Source organism: Olea europaea, unplaced genomic scaffold (genome assembly GCF_002742605.1).
Source record: "Olea europaea var. sylvestris unplaced genomic scaffold, O_europaea_v1 scaffold2910, whole genome shotgun sequence".
Taxonomy (NCBI): Eukaryota; Viridiplantae; Streptophyta; class Magnoliopsida; order Lamiales; family Oleaceae; genus Olea; species Olea europaea.
Genome location: NW_019247672.1, coordinates 17,668 through 35,918, shown reverse-complemented (window position 1 = coordinate 35,918; position 18,251 = coordinate 17,668). Strand labels below are relative to the sequence as shown.

Sequence of the window (18,251 nt, the reverse complement as noted above, 5' to 3'; positions counted from 1 at the left end):
GCCAGCCTTCTTCTTCAGCTTTTTCGCTAGAAAATCACAATTTTCGACGAGGAAAGCCTCCAAATTCAAACAACCAACCATTTTTTACACTATATACACCCTATTTTACTTATATAAACAAAAATATATTGAAAAAATCTCCAACAAAATATAAACATTAATCCAATCAAATAATGGTTACCTTAACAAAATCGTTGGCCGACGATGGAGAGCAACTTCTCCGACCTACTGGAAATCGTCCTTGCTTTTTTAGTTTTGTGAGATTCAATTTTGTGAGAGCCGAGAGATATTTTAAAATTTTAAACTTTAAATTCGATTTTTTTTTATAATTAAAAAGACGGTCAAAGGTCATTTGAATGAGTTATATGGCCATTTCCAACAATTTCCTCGTTCGGAGTGTCCTACGGTGGAGCTCTATTCGACACGTATCTTCAAGGCGGGGTTTATGCGCCAGGTGGAAGCTCTCTGTGGCCCTTTCTCTCGCACACGGTGTGATTCATTTCTGTGTTTGTTACTGAATATAATACCGTACACTGATTGACATCGCGAAATCAAGCAGAAGAATGGAGTTTTCGGATTTTGCAATGAACGTTGGGGAACGCCATGAGCAAGTCATTCCGATAACTATTTTTGTGGCGGTTCTATGCTTTTGTTTAGTGATTGGGCATTTGCTCGGAGAAAGTCGTTGGGTTAACGAATCCATCACCGCTCTTATCATCGTACGTATGAACTTTCTCTGTTTCTGTCATTGATGAAATTTTTAATACACAGAACCTGAGTACAAGTCTCTTTGATATAATGTTACATACATGCATAATATTTTAATGTAAGATGTCGTTGCTACACATCACACACTGACACACGGTATTGTATTTGGTTTTACTTGAAAGAGAAGAAAGAAAAATTGATTTAATTGGTGGCCTGCACTTTTAGATTACTGTTAAACCCATTTTGGGCTTTGATGGCGTGTTGAGTTTTCACAAAATTTAAAGCCCCCTCCTGGAAGCTGAACTTTGTTAGGGATGAAGCAGAATTGCACCCACCACGCCATGGTTGGCGAAGGATCAGATCACCTATCACTGAATTTTGTGACTTAACACCCATAGTTTAGTTGGCTCTAATGTTTATTTTCTTTTTTCTTTTTTTTTTCCCCACCAGAAGAGGCTTTGATCTTAATGACAATAATCACCACTTTCGTATTGTTTCTTTCCTGCCAGATATATTGCAAGTAAATTTAGTCGTAACAATATTATTTAAATTCGACAAACTAAATAATTTATTATTTATTAAAACCAAATAATAAAAATTATTAAAAATTAAATTATTAAATTATGTAGTAAAAGTCTAAAAGGTGCAACATTGATAGCCCAAGGATTCAAGTGTTTACATTTAGTTACACTTTTAGTTCACTTTTGCACCGGCAAACTTATACAAGATTGCATGTGATGAAACTCAAGAAATGATATGTGGGCCGACAGTCGGGCTAATAATTGGCCCACTAATCTGGGCTGACAGTTAAACAGTTGGCCCATACCGACTACGGTTGGTATGGGTCGGCTGCTGACTGTCGGTATGGGCCAACTGTTTAATTGTCAGCCCATGCCGACTGTTACCAGTCGGTATGGGTCGACTGCCGATTGTCGGTATGGGCCAACTATTTAATTGTCGGCCCATACCGACTGTTACCCAACTGTTACCAATCGGGTTAGAAGTCGACCTGACTGTTAACAGTCGGGTTCAAGCATAAAATGTTGGCTGCACCAGCAGCCAGCCTTCTTCTTCAGCTTTTTCGCTAGAAAATCACAATTTTCGACGAGGAAAGCCTCCAAATTCAAACAACCAACCATTTTTTACACTATATACACCCTATTTTACTTATATAAACAAAAATATATTGAAAAAATCTCCAACAAAATATAAACATTAATCCAATCAAATAATGGTTACCTTAACAAAATCGTTGGCCGACGATGGAGAGCAACTTCTCCGACCTACTGGAAATCGTCCTTGCTTTTTTAGTTTTGTGAGATTCAATTTTGTGAGAGCCGAGAGATATTTTAAAATTTTAAACTTTAAATTCGATTTTTTTTTATAATTAAAAAGACGGTCAAAGGTCATTTGAATGAGTTATATGGCCATTTCCAACAATTTCCTCGTTCGGAGTGTCCTACGGTGGAGCTCTATTCGACACGTATCTTCAAGGCGGGGTTTATGCGCCAGGTGGAAGCTCTCTGTGGCCCTTTCTCTCGCACACGGTGTGATTCATTTCTGTGTTTGTTACTGAATATAATACCGTCTGTGGCCCTTTCTCTCGCACACGGTGTGATTCATTTCTGTGTTTGTTACTGAATATAATACCGTACACTGATTGACATCGCGAAATCAAGCAGAAGAATGGAGTTTTCGGATTTTGCAATGAACGTTGGGGAACGCCATGAGCAAGTCATTCCGATAACTATTTTTGTGGCGGTTCTATGCTTTTGTTTAGTGATTGGGCATTTGCTCGGAGAAAGTCGTTGGGTTAACGAATCCATCACCGCTCTTATCATCGTACGTATGAACTTTCTCTGTTTCTGTCATTGATGAAATTTTTAATACACAGAACCTGAGTACAAGTCTCTTTGATATAATGTTACATACATGCATAATATTTTAATGTAAGATGTCGTTGCTACACATCACACACTGACACACGGTATTGTATTTGGTTTTACATGAAAGAGAAGAAAGAAAAATTGATTTAATTGGTGGCCTGCACTTTTAGATTACTGTTAAACCCATTTTGGGCTTTGATGGCGTGTTGAGTTTTCACAAAATTTAAAGCCCCCTCCTGGAAGCTGAACTTTGTTAGGGATGAAGCAGAATTGCACCCACCACGCCATGGTTGGCGAAGGATCAGATCACCTATCACTGAATTTTGTGACTTAACACCCATAGTTTAGTTGGCTCTAATGTTTATTTTCTTTTTTCTTTTTTTTTTCCCCACCAGAAGAGGCTTTGATCTTAATGACAATAATCACCACTTTCGTATTGTTTCTTTCCTGCCAGATATATTGCAAGGTAGTAAAAGTCTAAAAGGTGCAACATTGATAGCCCAAGGATTCAAGTGTTTACATTTAGTTACACTTTTAGTTCACTTTTGCACCGGCAAACTTATACAAGATTGCATGTGATGAAACTCAAGAAATGATATGCTGGCTTCGTAGGTGGCATAATTGCCATTCATCTGAAGAGATGAATACCAGCGGTGTCTAGTGAAACTCAAAAATGTAATGAAGGTCCTAATTGTTCGTGGTAATGTTAGACATGCCTCCTAATAGTTCTTTGGTGTTTATAATATACCACAACACGCCAACAAAGTTTGAAGTATGATTTAGAAAAAGCTCTCTACTGCAAAGCTTTGAATGAAGTCAGTCTTCTTTCCTGTTTTACAATTTAATTTTCACAGCCTCCTTTCAACACTGTATTATAAGTTGATCTAGGTTTTCTCCCCAAGGAGCACGTGATCTGATTTTTAAGCCTTCTTTCTAAATTACTATGTTAGGAAGATTTCATTTTTTGGTTCAGAATCAGTTAGAACAACTTAAATAATTGGCTATCTGAAGGTACTACTAATAGATAAGGATGACTCTTCATGCCGTTGGTCTAGAGCTGCTTTGAGTTGTTAAATTGTTAAAGGGATGCTTGACAATTGTCCGAACTAATGATGCGGCTTTAGTGTTATCACACATGCAACCTCTTCTCTTTCCTTTCCTTTCCGTTTCTTTCCTTCATTTTGATGACTGTGTTTTGGCATGCTATCTCATGGGTGCAGTTTCTATGGTTTCGTCTTGTTGTGCTGTTGTAGAGGTAGTGTAAATAATTAGCTATATTAAGCCCTTATTTGAGCCCCATTTTAAAGGAAAAAATGAACTTTTGTATTGATGGGAAATGTGTGGTTAAAAAATAAGAAAAATTTTTGGATTTACATGTAATATTATTTTATTGAAGAACGTGTGGTTGAAATGATGTCAAAATACTGTAGAAGAATGCATTTTTTCTAAAGAATGGGGCTCAAACAAGCAGTAAGTACAATATTCATGGTATATCACGTGCTGCAAGAGATAAGCTAGATGTTTACATATAGTACAGAGAGGATAAAATAGTCAGTGTATTGCTACGGAGAGAGTTCAGTGCTTATAGTTACAATTGGACACCATATTTTCTCTTCTTCCTTGTTAGATATTGCATTCAATGCATTTCCATGTTTTCTCTTCTTCGTTGTTAGTTATTGCTGCCTTCAATCTTATAGACTTTATTCACGTAATAATAAACATTAGTATCATATCTTTTGATGATTTTTTTTTTCCTTTTTTTTTTTGGGGTGGGCCAAACTAGGGATGTCTAACAGGGACAATAATTTTGCTCATAAGCAAGTGGAAAAGTTCTCACATATTGAGGTTTGACGAAGAACTTTTCTTCATCTATCTCCTTCCGCCAATCATATTCAATGCAGGGTAAGAAGTTTTTAGTTTGAGTAAGGGCATCTTAAACTTATTTCGTTGCCTCTTTACAGGTCGTGTATATTATAATACTATGATGTCTTTGCCAGTTTCCAGGTCAAAAAGAAACAATTCTTCCATAACTTCTTCACTATAATGCTGTTTGGCGTTGTTGGAGTTTTTATATCCTCATCCATTATTACGGCTGGTAATTTGTCATGCCCGCCAATTTTCTCACTTCGTCCTGATCACATAGAAATAAGAATCGATAACATAACTTGTTTGTATGTTTAATTTTTATAAGTTTTTGGGATGTTGTTGATATAGGCAGCTGGTTTTTGTTTCCCAAGTTCGGTTTCACCGGTTTGAATGCTCGTGATTATCTTGGTTTGATCCTGGATTCCTAAATTAAATCATTTTATGATGAGTTTTTATGTCAATATTTTTTTTAGCCCATGTAAATCCAATCTGATATGCTATTTCTTTATATAAGGTATTGGAACAATTTTTTCATCAACAGATACTGTATGCACACTGCAGGTCGGTAAAAAACAACTCACATTCTTTATTTGTTTAAATAAGAAAGCAGCTCCTTTGTTATCTAGTTATGAGTTCTAATAGTTATGTTTAGGTTCTGCATCAAGAGGCGACTCCTTTGCTATACAGCCTAGTTTTCGGGGAAGGTGTAGTAAATGATGCCACATCAGTTGTTCTATTCAATGCAGTTCAAAAGATTGACGTCAATGGAATTGATGGCTGGACGGCAGTCCATACCTTTGTAGATTTCCTGTATCTATTCTCCACAAGCACTGCTCTTGGAGTTGCTGTGAGTTTCCTCTAGTAATATGCAAACTTCATAACAATGCACACAGAATCGCGTAGTTAACTTTGGGCAGGGTATCCACTTGATTTTGTTGTGAACCTTATGGTCTAGCTTTCTGAGACTTAGCTTTATTTCTTTTCATTTTTCCTCGAAGCATATGTCAAGCTTAATTTTTAAATTTAAGAGGACTCGTAAAACATATATTTAGATATTTTTTTAAAGATTGAGATATATTAATTCTCGTGTTTGTATGTCTTGGAAAATTATCCCACTGCACTTAGTAAATAGAAATGATATTAGATTGGAGTAATTTTTTACAAATTTATTGGTTAAGAAGGAAGGAATTAATGAAATTAACTTTCCTAGCATGATATGATAGAGTTTCCGAATGCTCTGTCTTTTTTCACTGGATGTTTTTTTATCATTCTTCTCTGGAAGTTTGTATTGTCCTTAGAAGCATATCTCAAGCTTAATTTTATCTTAAAGAGTACCTAATACGATACATACCTTGATAATATTGTTTTCAAAAGACTGAGCGCTGTCAATTCTTGTGTTTGTATGTCTTCTATATAAATCACTCTTGACTTAGAGATGCTTGATTGGATTAAAGAATTATTTTCATTTTAACTGATTTTTGAATCTCGACAGAATTACGACACGTCTCCTCTTCATAACTCTTTATCCTTCAATAGAATTCCTCGGGTAGTAAAGATATTTTTGTACAATTTTCTCCAAGAGTAACAAGAAATTTCACATGCTCTATTATATATATTTGAAACTAGGTATTGTATAACATTTTAATTTTCAAGGAACCATCAGCTTAGTGGTTTTCTTTCTGCTTGCAGACTGGACTTTTGACCGCGTATATTCTTAAAGGCTTGTACTTTGGCAGGTAACTGTTATTACCAATTTCTTTTTGTGTAGTAGAATTGGACGATCCACATCAGAGGATAAAAGAATGCTTGTATTATGAAGTCTAGAGCTGAACATATGCTAGTTTATGGAACTCCTTTGGATTCATATGTTTCTTTGTGTTGGCAGACATTCAACTGTTCGTGAAATTGCTCTTATGGTTTTAATGGCATATCTTTCCTACATGTTGGCTGAGGTAAAGAACAATGTTAGAAAATTGAGATTATATAGGTTAATATATTCCGGTCAATGTGTCTGAGTACTTTTTGCTTTTTGCACCATATAGCTTGGATCACTGGTAAAATGAATCAACCCATTCAAATCGAACGCTTAAAATTAATTTATAATTTATGAAGGAATGTTGGATCAAATGCATGAGTTTAGCATCTAATCTTCTCCAATCATTGCTTACATGAAATGTTACTCCAGTATCAGACTTAAGTTATCTTTTTTCTTTTTTCCATCAGTGAGAACATCATACAGAACGTCTTTCCTAGAGTTACAAAATGACTGTAATATGACTGTTAAAAAAATAGTCAGAATTGTCTGTAAATCGTCTCTAGTTTCTGTAGATATTTTGATTTGACATAATTCATGTTGGTGATTCTGTAATTTGCTGCAGTTCAAAATGTTGGCTGTTTTTCATCATTTTTAAGCGATATCGTGTAAGCTTTCTTGAAAGCACACAATTCTTTGAAAGGTTCCATGGCTCATGCTTTCTCGACCTTCTTCATTTTTGCATGTGCTGTATAACATGGAGATATGTGATGATTGAAAACTGCATTTTGCAGCTTTTCGACCTCAGTGGAATTTTGACAGTCTTCTTTTCTGGGATTTTAATGTCGCATTATGCTTGGCATAATGTTACAGAGAGTTCAAGAATCACAACCAGGCACGTATGACTAGATCAAGTAGAGCTTTAGTAGCTCTGGTTATTGACAACTGCAAAAATTATCTTAGGGTGTTTTTCTAGTTCAATCTTGGTTTGAACTGTTTTTAACTCTCATCATCTGTTTCCTTGTTAATCAGAAATTGCAAAATTAAACTACAAATTTCAAAAATTATACAAGCAATTGAAAAAGTATAAGATTTGATATCTATCATCCGTCGATATGATGAACTCCTTTCTAATTTAACAATTGCAGGCATGTTTTTGCAACGATGTCCTTCATTGCAGAAACTTTTATATTTTTATATGTGGGAATGGATGCTCTTGACATTGAGAAGTGGAAAATGAGCAAATTGAGGTAACAAATGTCCTTCCAAGGGCAAGTTTTGTTTATGTTGTGTGCTTTATGAATAGATGGTAATCTGTAGGTTCTCTTCAAGAATAAATAAACTAAATTACAAATGATATCGAATAAAATACTAAGAAATAAAAATGAATTTATTGAAACAAAAGATTCAAGTTTACACCATTGTCGGTGCCTAGCATCTAGCTCACAGCTGGTCTGCTACTCTATCGAGCATGCTGCTAGTAAAAGATTATATTTTGGAAACCTGCAATGCACCATTGTTTTAATACTTCCTCTGATACATTTCAAATCACGTTGGGATGCCCAGGGATTCATCTAAACTGCAATATACATGTGCAAAACTAACTTAACATAAATAATTAATTCACTGTGAAGATTCACTTGATGGACAAGTGGTGCTTAGCATTTTCCTTCTTATATATGTATCTCCTGAATCTTTATATTATGATGAATATACCTAATCACAGGGGTCACCAAATTAATAGTCTCTATACAAAACATTCCCTATTATTTATCGTGTCAATGTTGATAAATGATAACCATTTTAAAATTTATAGCCTTGCTTGTGTACATCTGGGGATTAACCCACTGAGCTTCAGCTTTATCAAATTCTATACCTTTTCAACTACTCACCTTGGAATTGCTTCTCAACAGTGGCTTTTCACCAAACTGGCATATAGCTTGCCAAGAACCACGATTACTTGCATCAATGAACCATCAAGTTACTTATTTCTTGTTCCTGCGTTAGGCCTTCTCTACGTGCTATATCCATTGTATTGAGTTGCTTTAGTCCTCTAAAAATGTGGAGAATTATCCATGTTAACAGGAGCATTTCTAATTTTGGGTGTTGGGGGAGATCACGAAGTCCTTTCAATTGCAAATGGTCTTGTATGCACGTATCTGATTTATTTTCCAAAAGCTCAAATGATTGAAACTTTAGCTCAGAATGTATATCAGCCCTTCTCTTTCTTTTGATCTGGAACTATTTGCCTCTCTGGTTCATTTATTTATTTATTTGGATACTCGAGAAATTAGCCTATATTTGAAGTTTCTAAAATGTAAATTACCTTGTTTATAAAGGTTAAATAAGGAAAATGTGTAGGCAGGTGGTAATACTTTTTCTTCATGAATAGTTTTTTCAGTTCATCAAATTAGGTATAGAACCTAATTTCTGAATTCTAGTATTCATTCTAAGCCAGAACTGAACAGATTTGAGGCTCATTAGGCAGACAAATAGTCAGATGGGCCACTTTAGCTGACTCCTTTTACAGCAGCTTACATTTAAGTTACTGGACGACCCTATCTGATACAAGCGTCTCTCTCTACTTAATCTTATCTGCAGTTTTGGGAACTCTATTAGAGTTTATGGGAGTGTGATGCTATTGGTAATGCTTGGACGTGCTGCTTTTGTTTTTCCTCTCTCTGTTTTATCCAACTGCATGAGCCGAACTGCAACAAGGTCATCATCAATAACATTCAAGCACCAGGTTGGTATATTGGATATATAAATATAGTTCTATATAAGGGAAGTTACATTTGTTGATTATTGATATTCTGGACCAGTCAATTTATCCCTTTGGTTAAAAAGTGGACTAGTAAATCTCCTTGTGGTTAACTCCCATTAAGGGTGTTAAACTGCATTTTGCTGCTGAACATATATTGGTTGAATCTCCAAGCCACAATAGGATTAGTAATGTATTTCCTAATCTTTTTCGGGGAAGCAAGTTTCAATAAATAGGGAAACTAAATGTCTACTCATTTGCTCCGTGGTCTGACACTAGATAATAATTTGGTGGGCTGGGCTAATGAGAGGAGCTGTCTCTATTGCATTGGCATTTAAACAGGTACTCTAAATGTTTCTAAAAAGTCAAAATCTTACTGCAATTCGAGTTTCTTGGGTACTGGATGTAACAAGTGTTGCTTTTCGTACATCTTGTCATTTGTGGATGCAGTTCACACATTATGGTGTGTCACCTGACCAAGTAGATGCTACAATGGTCACAACAACAATTATCGTTGTGCTCTTTAGTACAATAGTAAGTAGAACTTGATCTTACCATTACTAGTTGTTTCGATGCTTGCTTACGTAGAATAGTCTTCTTTCTAAAGTGGCAACTTCTTACTTATCACAGTATTAGAACGGTATAAGTTTTAACTTCTTTTTATTATTTAATATTGTTCAATCCTCCTCATCCTTACATCAAATTGATCATTTTGTCTGAAAAGTATCTTGTAATGTAGGTCTTTGGCTTTTTAACCAAACCGCTTGTAAATTATCTGCTTCCTCATAGTGAAACCGGCAACATAGACAGGGAACCAAGTATCTCGGAGGAGGATATGAAGCTTCCTCTGCTTTCCTGATCTTACCATTACTAGTTGTTTCGATGCTTGCTTACGTAGAATAGTCTTCTTTCTAAAGTGGCAACTTCTTACTTATCACAGTATTAGAACGGTATAAGTTTTAACTTCTTTTTCTTATTTAATATTGTTCAATCCTCCTCATCCTTACATCAAATTGATCATTTTGTCTGAAAAGTATCTTGTAATGTAGGTCTTTGGCTTTTTAACCAAACCGCTTGTAAATTATCTGCTTCCTCATAGTGAAACCGGCAACATAGACAGGGAACGAAGTATCTCGGAGGAGGATATGAAGCTTCCTCTGCTTTCCTTTCAAGAATCTGCAGAAACCAACCTTCATCGAGTAACGGATAGTTTGTCGATGCTGATGGAAAGACCGGTATACACTATACATTCCTTCTGGAGAAGATTTGATGATGCCTACATGAGACCAATGTTTGGTGGACCACGAAGCAGCCTATCATCATGATAACTGTCACTATGATCTGAAAGGACACAGCGGAACAAGTTTGGCAATGAATAGTGTTTACCTTGAGTTATCTCAATCTTGTTACATAAATAGGGTTAATAACAGGATTTTAAAATGGGGGACACGTGTCAAATATTTATTGGATAGTTTGAAAAAAAAAAATGAAGAAGAAGAAAAAAGTCATACACGCGGTGCCAATCACCTAATCCTGTTAAATGACCCTCTTTTAAGTAGCTATATTCTATCTCTTTTCGGCCATGCCACCTTTTATTTTCAAAACAATGACATGCGTATAATTGCAAATACAATTGTCTGACTTATATTTAGAATATTATATAAGTTAAGCCTTTGTTTGAGCTCTATTTTTTTAGAACTCATTTTTAAAGATATATTTTTTCAATACAATAACAGGATTTAAAAATGGGGGACACGTGTCAAATATTTATTGGATAGTTTGGAAAAAAAAATGAAGAAGAAGAAAAAAGTCACACACGCGGTGCCAATCACCTAATCCTGTTAAATGACCCTGTTTTAAGTAGCTATATTCTATCTCTTTTCGGCCATGCCACCTTTTATTTTCAAAACAATGACATGCGTATAATTGCAAATACAATTGTCTGACTTATATTTAGAATATTATATAAGTTAAGCCTTTGTTTGAGCTCTATTTTTTTAGAACTCATTTTTAAAGATATATTTTTTCAATAAAATAATTTTGCACGTAAATTAAAAGTTTTTGCTTATTTTAAAAATTCTCTATTTCAAAATCTATTACCCAAAAAAAAAAAAATGGAGCTCAAACAAGGGTTTAGTCTTATTTTTAGTCTTTGTTTGGTACAAATTTTGATTTAGATTTTAATTTAAGTTAAAGTCAATGTAAATTTTAATCACATATTTCATAGGATCATACCTTTTCAATTACGTATTTTATTAATTTTTTTATCAAAATCTATTAAAAATTTGATTTTAATCCTACTCAAACATGTGCTAAACATAGTAAATTATAATTCCTTAACAAGTTTGTTAGATCGTGTAAATGGAAAGTTAAACTGATTGAACTATTTATTTACTGTGCTACAAATAAATAGGTATTTAGCCATAAGTAGGCAAACATGCAAGATAGAAAACTGCGCTACGAGACTCAGCATTGGGTAATTTTTCATCACGATCACTGAATTTTAAGTGATATTTTAATTGCATCACTAAACTCTAATTTATGTCATTTGAGTCATTACAATTTTATTATTTCACCAAAGTATTTCACGACTTAGGTAATATTCTATCCCCTATTGTCCTCAAAATTAATGGAAACTACTCCATTGTCGGTAATACTATAATCAATCTTTTATTTAACCGCTATGTGATACCTTAAAAATACAAATGATAAAATAAAGGTTACACCAACTTTTTGAACATTTTTTTTTTTTTTGATATCCAGATATCTACCTTACAGTGACTCAATCCCGGAGTCTACATCTTGGCCCCTCAAACTGTAGACAAGTTAAACCGTAGGTTGTGCCCCAAACTGATTAGTGCTCAAGAGCCCCCCCTCGAACTGATCTGTGCCAAGCAAGTCGTTTTCCCATCTTTGCATCTTGCCTTCGAGTAGAGCTCCTGTCTTTCAGGAGAATATCTGCCTTCCAAGAATCGAACTCACGACCTCTGATCTGTCAATCTTGAAGCGCCCTCATCTTTGTCAATTGTGATGTACCCTGGGAACACTTTTTGAACATGTTCCATTCTAACATTCTTGTGAGTTAGTATAGTAATAAGTTGACGTACAGCCACAACATGGAAGATGGCAAGTGACATAGTGGGAAAATTATAATTAAATTGAAATTTAGCCATTTAACAAATTAAATTGAGGTTGGTGACTAATTGAGATAAATTAGAATTTCAGTGATCATGTTGGAAATTCATTCGCATACAATTCAGTGCTCTAACATGTGGCGTTACATGCACAGTACGGATACAGAATTTCTCCCTTTGCTCTTTAACCAAGCAATGCGGTGAATATATGTAAGACAAACGTGGACTGAACAGTCAAATCTTGAATAAATTAAAAATAAGAAGAAAACAAAAACCTCGGTTTGCTGAAATCATGGATTTTGTAAGTTCTGTTTTTCTTATTCTTATTCTTGAATTTCAGGAAACACGATTCAATCTTCACTTCAATTTTTCTGTACAAATTGTTGTCAGGGTTGAGGTGTAATGGTGTTAATTGGAGATTTGTCCAAGTGTTGACTCCGCTTGCATGGTTAGATGAAACGCTTATCTATTGATTTTATTCCGCATTTTAAATTAGACTCGGTGATTTGGAATTGTGGGCTTGTGGATTTCTCTTATTATACACATGTATATCAGTCGTAAGATTGAGATTGTTCATATTCCTCGAGATTTGTGGGGCGAAGGGGTAGAACAGGAGATGTCTAGCTTCGTGGGAGGAGTTCTCGTTTCTGATCAATGGCTGCAGAGCCAGTTTACGCAAGTCGAACTTCGCAGCCTTAAAGCAAAAGTGATTTCCTTTCTATCCCCTCTACTATATTCAAACTTTGTGCTCCTACTGAATCTTGGTATTGTGAATTCTTGACAAGACATTTTCTGTGAAATATGGAACTGACACTGAGTCAATGTGAAAAATTTGCCGTATTTCGTTGCATTTCTTGAACTGATAATTGAAGCTAGATAGGTGATATGTATTGTTCATCTGTCTAGATTGATGTGTGAAATGTGTTTTGTTTGGTGTTTGTTTGTAGTTCTTTTCAATGGAGAATCAAAATGGTAAAGTTAAAGTGGCGAACTTGCCGCCTCTGATGATCAAACTAAACGTGTTTTCTGAGATGTTCAATGAGGAGGAGATTAGGAGATCATTGGGAGAAACTCATTCGGATGTGAACAGTGAGATTGGTTTCGAAGGCTTTCTCAAAGTGAGTTTCTTGAAATTTATGGATCAATTGTTTTGTTTTATTGAGCAGTAATTGAAATAGATGCAACTTGGTGATATGAATGTTGTGGCGGTGTGGTTGAAGCTGCAATCCAAGTGTATGTTTGGTTTGTAGTATTGGATAATGTAATTATCAAGGATTTAGTTTCTTTTTATCTTAATAATGTTGAGTCCCATCTAATCCTCCCCGTCAAATGTGCCATAAAGATGGTAGAGAGGAATTACAGCTATACCATTGATTGAAGAGGAACTTCATCTTACTCATACTCAAATTTTAATGGAGGTTAGGTGACATATTAATTAGTTTTATTGAATGAGCAGACTTATTTGGACTTACAAAATCGAGGGAATGCCAAATTGGGGAATTCGAAAAACTCGTCCTCATTCCTCAAGGCCACCACAACTACCCTTCTTCACACCATCAGTCAGTCGGAGAAGGCATTGTATGTTGCCCATATTAACAGCTACCTCAGAGATGACCCATTTCTGAAGCAGTTCCTTCCAATCGATCCATCTACAAATGCTTTATTTAATCTTGCAAAAGATGGAGTCTTGTTATGGTATGTCTCGTTCTTTTTCCATGTGACTTCAAAAGGTGATAATTTATGGTGATCAGTATTTTCTTGTGTCTTGATGCAGCAAGCTGATAAATGTTGCTGCACCGGGAACAATAGATGAACGGGCCATCAACACCAAACGAGTGCTTAACCCATGGGAAAGAAATGAAAATCACACTCTTTGCCTCAACTCTGCAAAAGCTATTGGCTGCACAGTAATCAACATTGGTACTCAAGATCTAGTTGAAGGAAGAGTGAGTCGAGATAATTTGTCATTCAATATGCATTTTATTAACACTTTTGGTAACTAATTTTTTTAGGTTACTCGTTACTTTTTGCAGCCTCATCTGGTACTTGGGTTAATTTCTCAAATTATAAAGGTTGGCACATACAGACATTATTCTATTTATGCTTTTCTATTACACGTAACATAAACGGGAAGAAAAAGGGAAGAGATATACCAAGAGGATTATTGAATTTATATTGCAACTTGTGGTGTATAAACTTGTGATAATTGATGCTTGCTGAAACAGTCTCTTTCTATTGTATTTTTCGATGGCACCATCAGATTCAACTATTGGCAGATCTTAACCTTAGAAAGACACCCCAGCTCGTGGAACTTGTGGAGGACAAATATGTAAGAATATGCATCCCTTTGACAGTGACTATTTTCTTCCTAAATGTTGTGAGTTCGCAATCAGGGGTCTCTATTTTTTGTAGGATATTGAGGAACTTATGGGATTATCGCCAGAGAAGATCTTGCTGAAATGGATGAATTTCCATCTCAAGAAAGCAGGCTACAAGAACACTGTTACAAATTTTTCTTCGGACTTGAAGGTACATCTTCCTTCTAAAGTTATCTTGTGGTTTCAAATTCCAAAAATTTCCTATATTTTTGTTGAGAGATCAATAAAATTCTTAAAAGGTGTTAAGAAGGTGCTTAAGAACAAATTTTCTTTTTGAGAAGGATATATATCTTGAACTGCTATCTGGTTTCCAAGATTAAAAGGTATATGTTGCCATGTAGAATTTGGATTCAGAGCTTAGTTCTTATGTGGCAGGACGGAGAGGGTTATGCTTACCTGCTCAATGTACTTGCACCTGAGCACTGCAGTCCTGCCACCTTAGATGCCAAGGATCCGGCTGTAAGGGCTAATTTGGTTCTTGAACATGCAGAGAAAATGGATTGCAAGATATATCTAACTCCAAAAGACATTGTTGAGGGCTCTGCCAATTTGAATATTGCATTTGTTGCTCAGATATTCCAACAAAGGTCTGAAATGAACTTCTTTATTTGTTCTAGCAAATGGAGCAGTTGTTCTCTTCTTTGCCCTTCCTTGGCAGCAGACTCGCACCCTTGCAAGATTCAAAATGAGAAGAATAGATGAAAAGGAAACATAAGTTGTTGGAATTCTAAGTAATTAGTGTCTATCACTAGTCATTTCCTTATCAGCTCTATATGCTTGCTCTTGATTTTAATCATTTCCTCTGTAGCACATTCTGACATTGGCATTTCTGTGCTATTGTTTTGCTGCTGATATGGTTTTAACAGAATTTTCTTGCTCTGAAGCTATGATTAAGCAACATATGTTCCTCTTTTCATGTTAACTAGGACTGCTAGAAATGTTATAACTTGTTTGAGATGATTACAAGTGATGCACTTCTCCCTCCCTGAAAGAATTTCCACCATAATGGAGTCTATACTTGGCTTACTCTGCTTTTTCATTTACTAAGATCTTTAGGTTAATAAAAACTGTTCTTTCTTCATCTATCCACCTTAAGTGTACAGGAATGTTTTTTAGTTAATAAAGCTGTTCTTTTGTTTCCAGGAATGGCTTGTCTACAGACAACAAAATGATCTCTTTCGCCAAGATGACGACAGATGATGAGCAAATATCTAGAGAGGAAAGGTGCTTTAGACTATGGATCAACAGTCTAGGAATTGCCTCTTATGTCAATAACTTGTTCGAGGATGTTAGGAATGGGTGAGCATTCCATATGTATAAAAATGGCACATTTAGATCTGCACATTTAACATTATAACATGTCCGAGTTGGTTAGTTAGTCCTCTACTTCTGACTGAGGCAATGATATTATTATTATTATTATAATTCTGGAGTAGTCAGGCCCAATTGCTAGGGATTAAGCACTAATCCCAATTATGAGAGAAATGACAGGTAAAAAAAAAAAAATGAAGAAGAAGAAGAAACAGTGATCATGCAGAATGTGAGGGCTAAATCCATTTACTGCTGTTTTTAATGTAATAGAGAAAAAAAAGTATAATAGGATTTTCTCATGTATCTCTGTTTGTGTCTCACAGAAAACAACCCTCCCAAAAATCCTTTATATATCATAGAAAAATTAGGCTCACCAGTGACCTGCTATCGACCTTACCATGTAAGTCCATCCACAATTGAGTGGAATATTCTCCAGTATGATTCGACTCTATACAGGCAACACAAATATCAGTATAGTATAGAGTTCATTTTACTTCTGACATCAGTCATTATGAGTTTCCATGAGCTTCTTTTTAAGTGAATGTGTTGTGTCTGTAGATGGATTCTTTTGGAAGTACTGGACAAAGTTTCTCCTAGATCTGTCAACTGGAAGCAAGCAACAAAACCTCCCATAAAAATGCCATTCAGAAAAGTAGAGAATTGCAACCAAGTTATCAGGATCGGGAGGCAGTTGAAGCTTTCGCTAGTGAATGTAGCCGGGAATGATATTGTACAAGGGAATAAGAAGCTCATACTCGGTATTGAACTTCGTTTATTATTGTAAATTTCCTGGATGTATGTCCCACTTGGTTTTGATCTATATAATAATTGTCATAGAAAGTAATGAAATTTTATTTCAATGTAATAAATTTCTAAACCAAATATCTCTTTGTTGGCCGAACTCATGTGACAGATGAATACTCCTTTGCGCTCACATAGGTTTAGTTTTTTTCATAGCTTTGTGTTTCAAACCTCTATTTGTTTCGCTTCCTAACTGAATCTATTTAAGAGCTTGATCCAAAAGATAAATTCTCTGAATTGCTTGCTTGTGTTTTTTTACCTCTATTTTCCTTTTTTGGTTATTTCAGCTTTCCTATGGCAGTTAATGAGGTTTAATATGCTTCAACTCTTGAAGAATTTAAGATCCCGTTTCCAAGGAAAAGAGATTACCGATGCTCATATCCTAAGCTGGGCAAACAAAAGAGTGAAGGGTACAGGCAGAAAATCTCAAATGGAAAGTTTCAAGGTTGAAATTAAACTACTTTTTTGTCGAATGATATTTGCGCGCGTATATCTGTATTTTGCCATTGCTTAGTGATGTGCTTTTGGAATGCTTATGTAGGACAAGAGCCTTTCAAGTGGATTATTCTTCCTTGAGCTTCTCAGTGCAGTCGAGCCTCGAGTTGTTAATTGGAACCTCGTTACCAAGGGCGAAACTAGTACGTTGCAACAATAGACTTAATTGTCTTTATCATAAAATTTAGTTTCTTTTGCACCTTTTCTCCATTCGTTCCTCTCAATTTTCACAGTCCTGCTTGTGGTAGTATTGACTGTATTTATCAAATTGCCACCGGAAAAAAACTGACTAAAGTTCTGTTATTCACGTGATAGATGACGAGAAGAGGCTGAATGCTACTTACATAATCAGTGTTGCAAGAAAACTTGGGTGTTCTATTTTCTTGTTGCCGGAGGACATTTTGCAGGTGACAATGCCAATTGAATCCAGATTTTGTTAATCTTTCTTAAATTATTAGACGGGGTGGTTCAACTATTATTGATTACAGGTTATTAAGCTATTAGACGGGATGATTTTATGGCAGGTGAACCAAAAAATGATCCTTTCTTTAACAGCTAGCATAATGTATTGGAGCCTTCAGCAGTCGGTTGAAGAGTCGGATTCGTCTCAATCACCCGGTGCTTCTAGTCGAGGTGCATCACCCGAACCTTCAATCGATGGCATTAATGATTCTTTATCCCCTGCTTCTTCACCTGCTACAACTGCTTCCTGGGAGGCATCCCCATCACCGTCTACTAGTACAGATGATGATAGCTTGCTGGCTACTGAAGTATTGAATATGATCATCGACGATACAACTTCCGATGATGTGATCTCCACTTCAGATGGAGACAATGCAGCCTCTGATACACAATCACAAAATGAGCACTAGTTGTGCAGCTTTTGGCATTCTGTCTTTCGTAGAAAATGTAGAAGATAAGAAGACTCACCAACTAGAACTCGAGCTATTGACCGGTGCAGCACCCTGCGTTGGATTGTAAAAAGAGACAATAGCTAATAAGAGTCTCATCGAATAATAATATCAGTGGTGATAATGCACACCAAAATATTATGTGGATGTATTAGTTTCACAATAAAAATTAAATATTAGATGCTTTCTTATTAAACATTTGATTTATATTTGGAAATTAACGTGTTAAAAGGAACGTATTTTTATA

At 35.5% G+C, this 18,251-nt stretch overlaps 2 protein-coding genes across 7 annotated transcripts; both read left to right on the top strand.

The window, feature by feature from the left end:
• The first annotated feature begins 391 nt into the window (after window positions 1–391).
• Window positions 392–10,557, top strand: LOC111384425 (sodium/hydrogen exchanger 4). Of its 2 annotated transcripts, none has more exons than XM_023008698.1 (14): window positions 392–719; window positions 4,378–4,496; window positions 4,592–4,689; window positions 4,809–4,868; window positions 4,975–5,021; window positions 5,113–5,307; window positions 6,150–6,196; window positions 6,346–6,412; window positions 7,008–7,108; window positions 7,362–7,463; window positions 8,815–8,959; window positions 9,254–9,316; window positions 9,425–9,508; window positions 10,024–10,557. In XM_023008698.1, the coding sequence occupies exons 1-14, from the start codon at window positions 564–566 to the stop codon at window positions 10,297–10,299; spliced, it is 1,560 nt and encodes a 519-aa protein (XP_022864466.1). In that variant the 5' UTR covers window positions 392–563; the 3' UTR covers window positions 10,300–10,557. The 2 variants fall into 2 exon arrangements, with proteins under 2 accessions (XP_022864466.1, XP_022864465.1); XM_023008697.1 differs by lacking the exon at window positions 392–719 and adding an exon at window positions 2,312–2,550.
• A 1,754-nt stretch (window positions 10,558–12,311) lies between these two features.
• LOC111384420 (fimbrin-1-like) lies at window positions 12,312–18,192 on the top strand. 5 transcript variants are annotated; one of them, XM_023008692.1, is made up of 16 exons: window positions 12,312–12,409; window positions 12,499–12,556; window positions 12,696–12,814; window positions 13,056–13,226; window positions 13,565–13,803; window positions 13,883–14,054; window positions 14,142–14,180; window positions 14,369–14,437; window positions 14,521–14,637; window positions 14,862–15,073; window positions 15,630–15,785; window positions 16,356–16,555; window positions 16,886–17,043; window positions 17,140–17,236; window positions 17,409–17,500; window positions 17,618–18,192. In XM_023008692.1, the coding sequence occupies exons 3-16, from the start codon at window positions 12,725–12,727 to the stop codon at window positions 17,963–17,965; spliced, it is 2,160 nt and encodes a 719-aa protein (XP_022864460.1). In that variant the 5' UTR covers window positions 12,312–12,409; window positions 12,499–12,556; window positions 12,696–12,724; the 3' UTR covers window positions 17,966–18,192. The 5 variants fall into 5 exon arrangements, with proteins under 5 accessions (XP_022864460.1, XP_022864458.1, XP_022864461.1 ...); XM_023008690.1 differs by having other exon boundaries at window positions 12,664–12,814; XM_023008693.1 differs by lacking the exon at window positions 12,696–12,814.
• The last annotated feature ends 59 nt before the right edge of the window (window positions 18,193–18,251 follow it).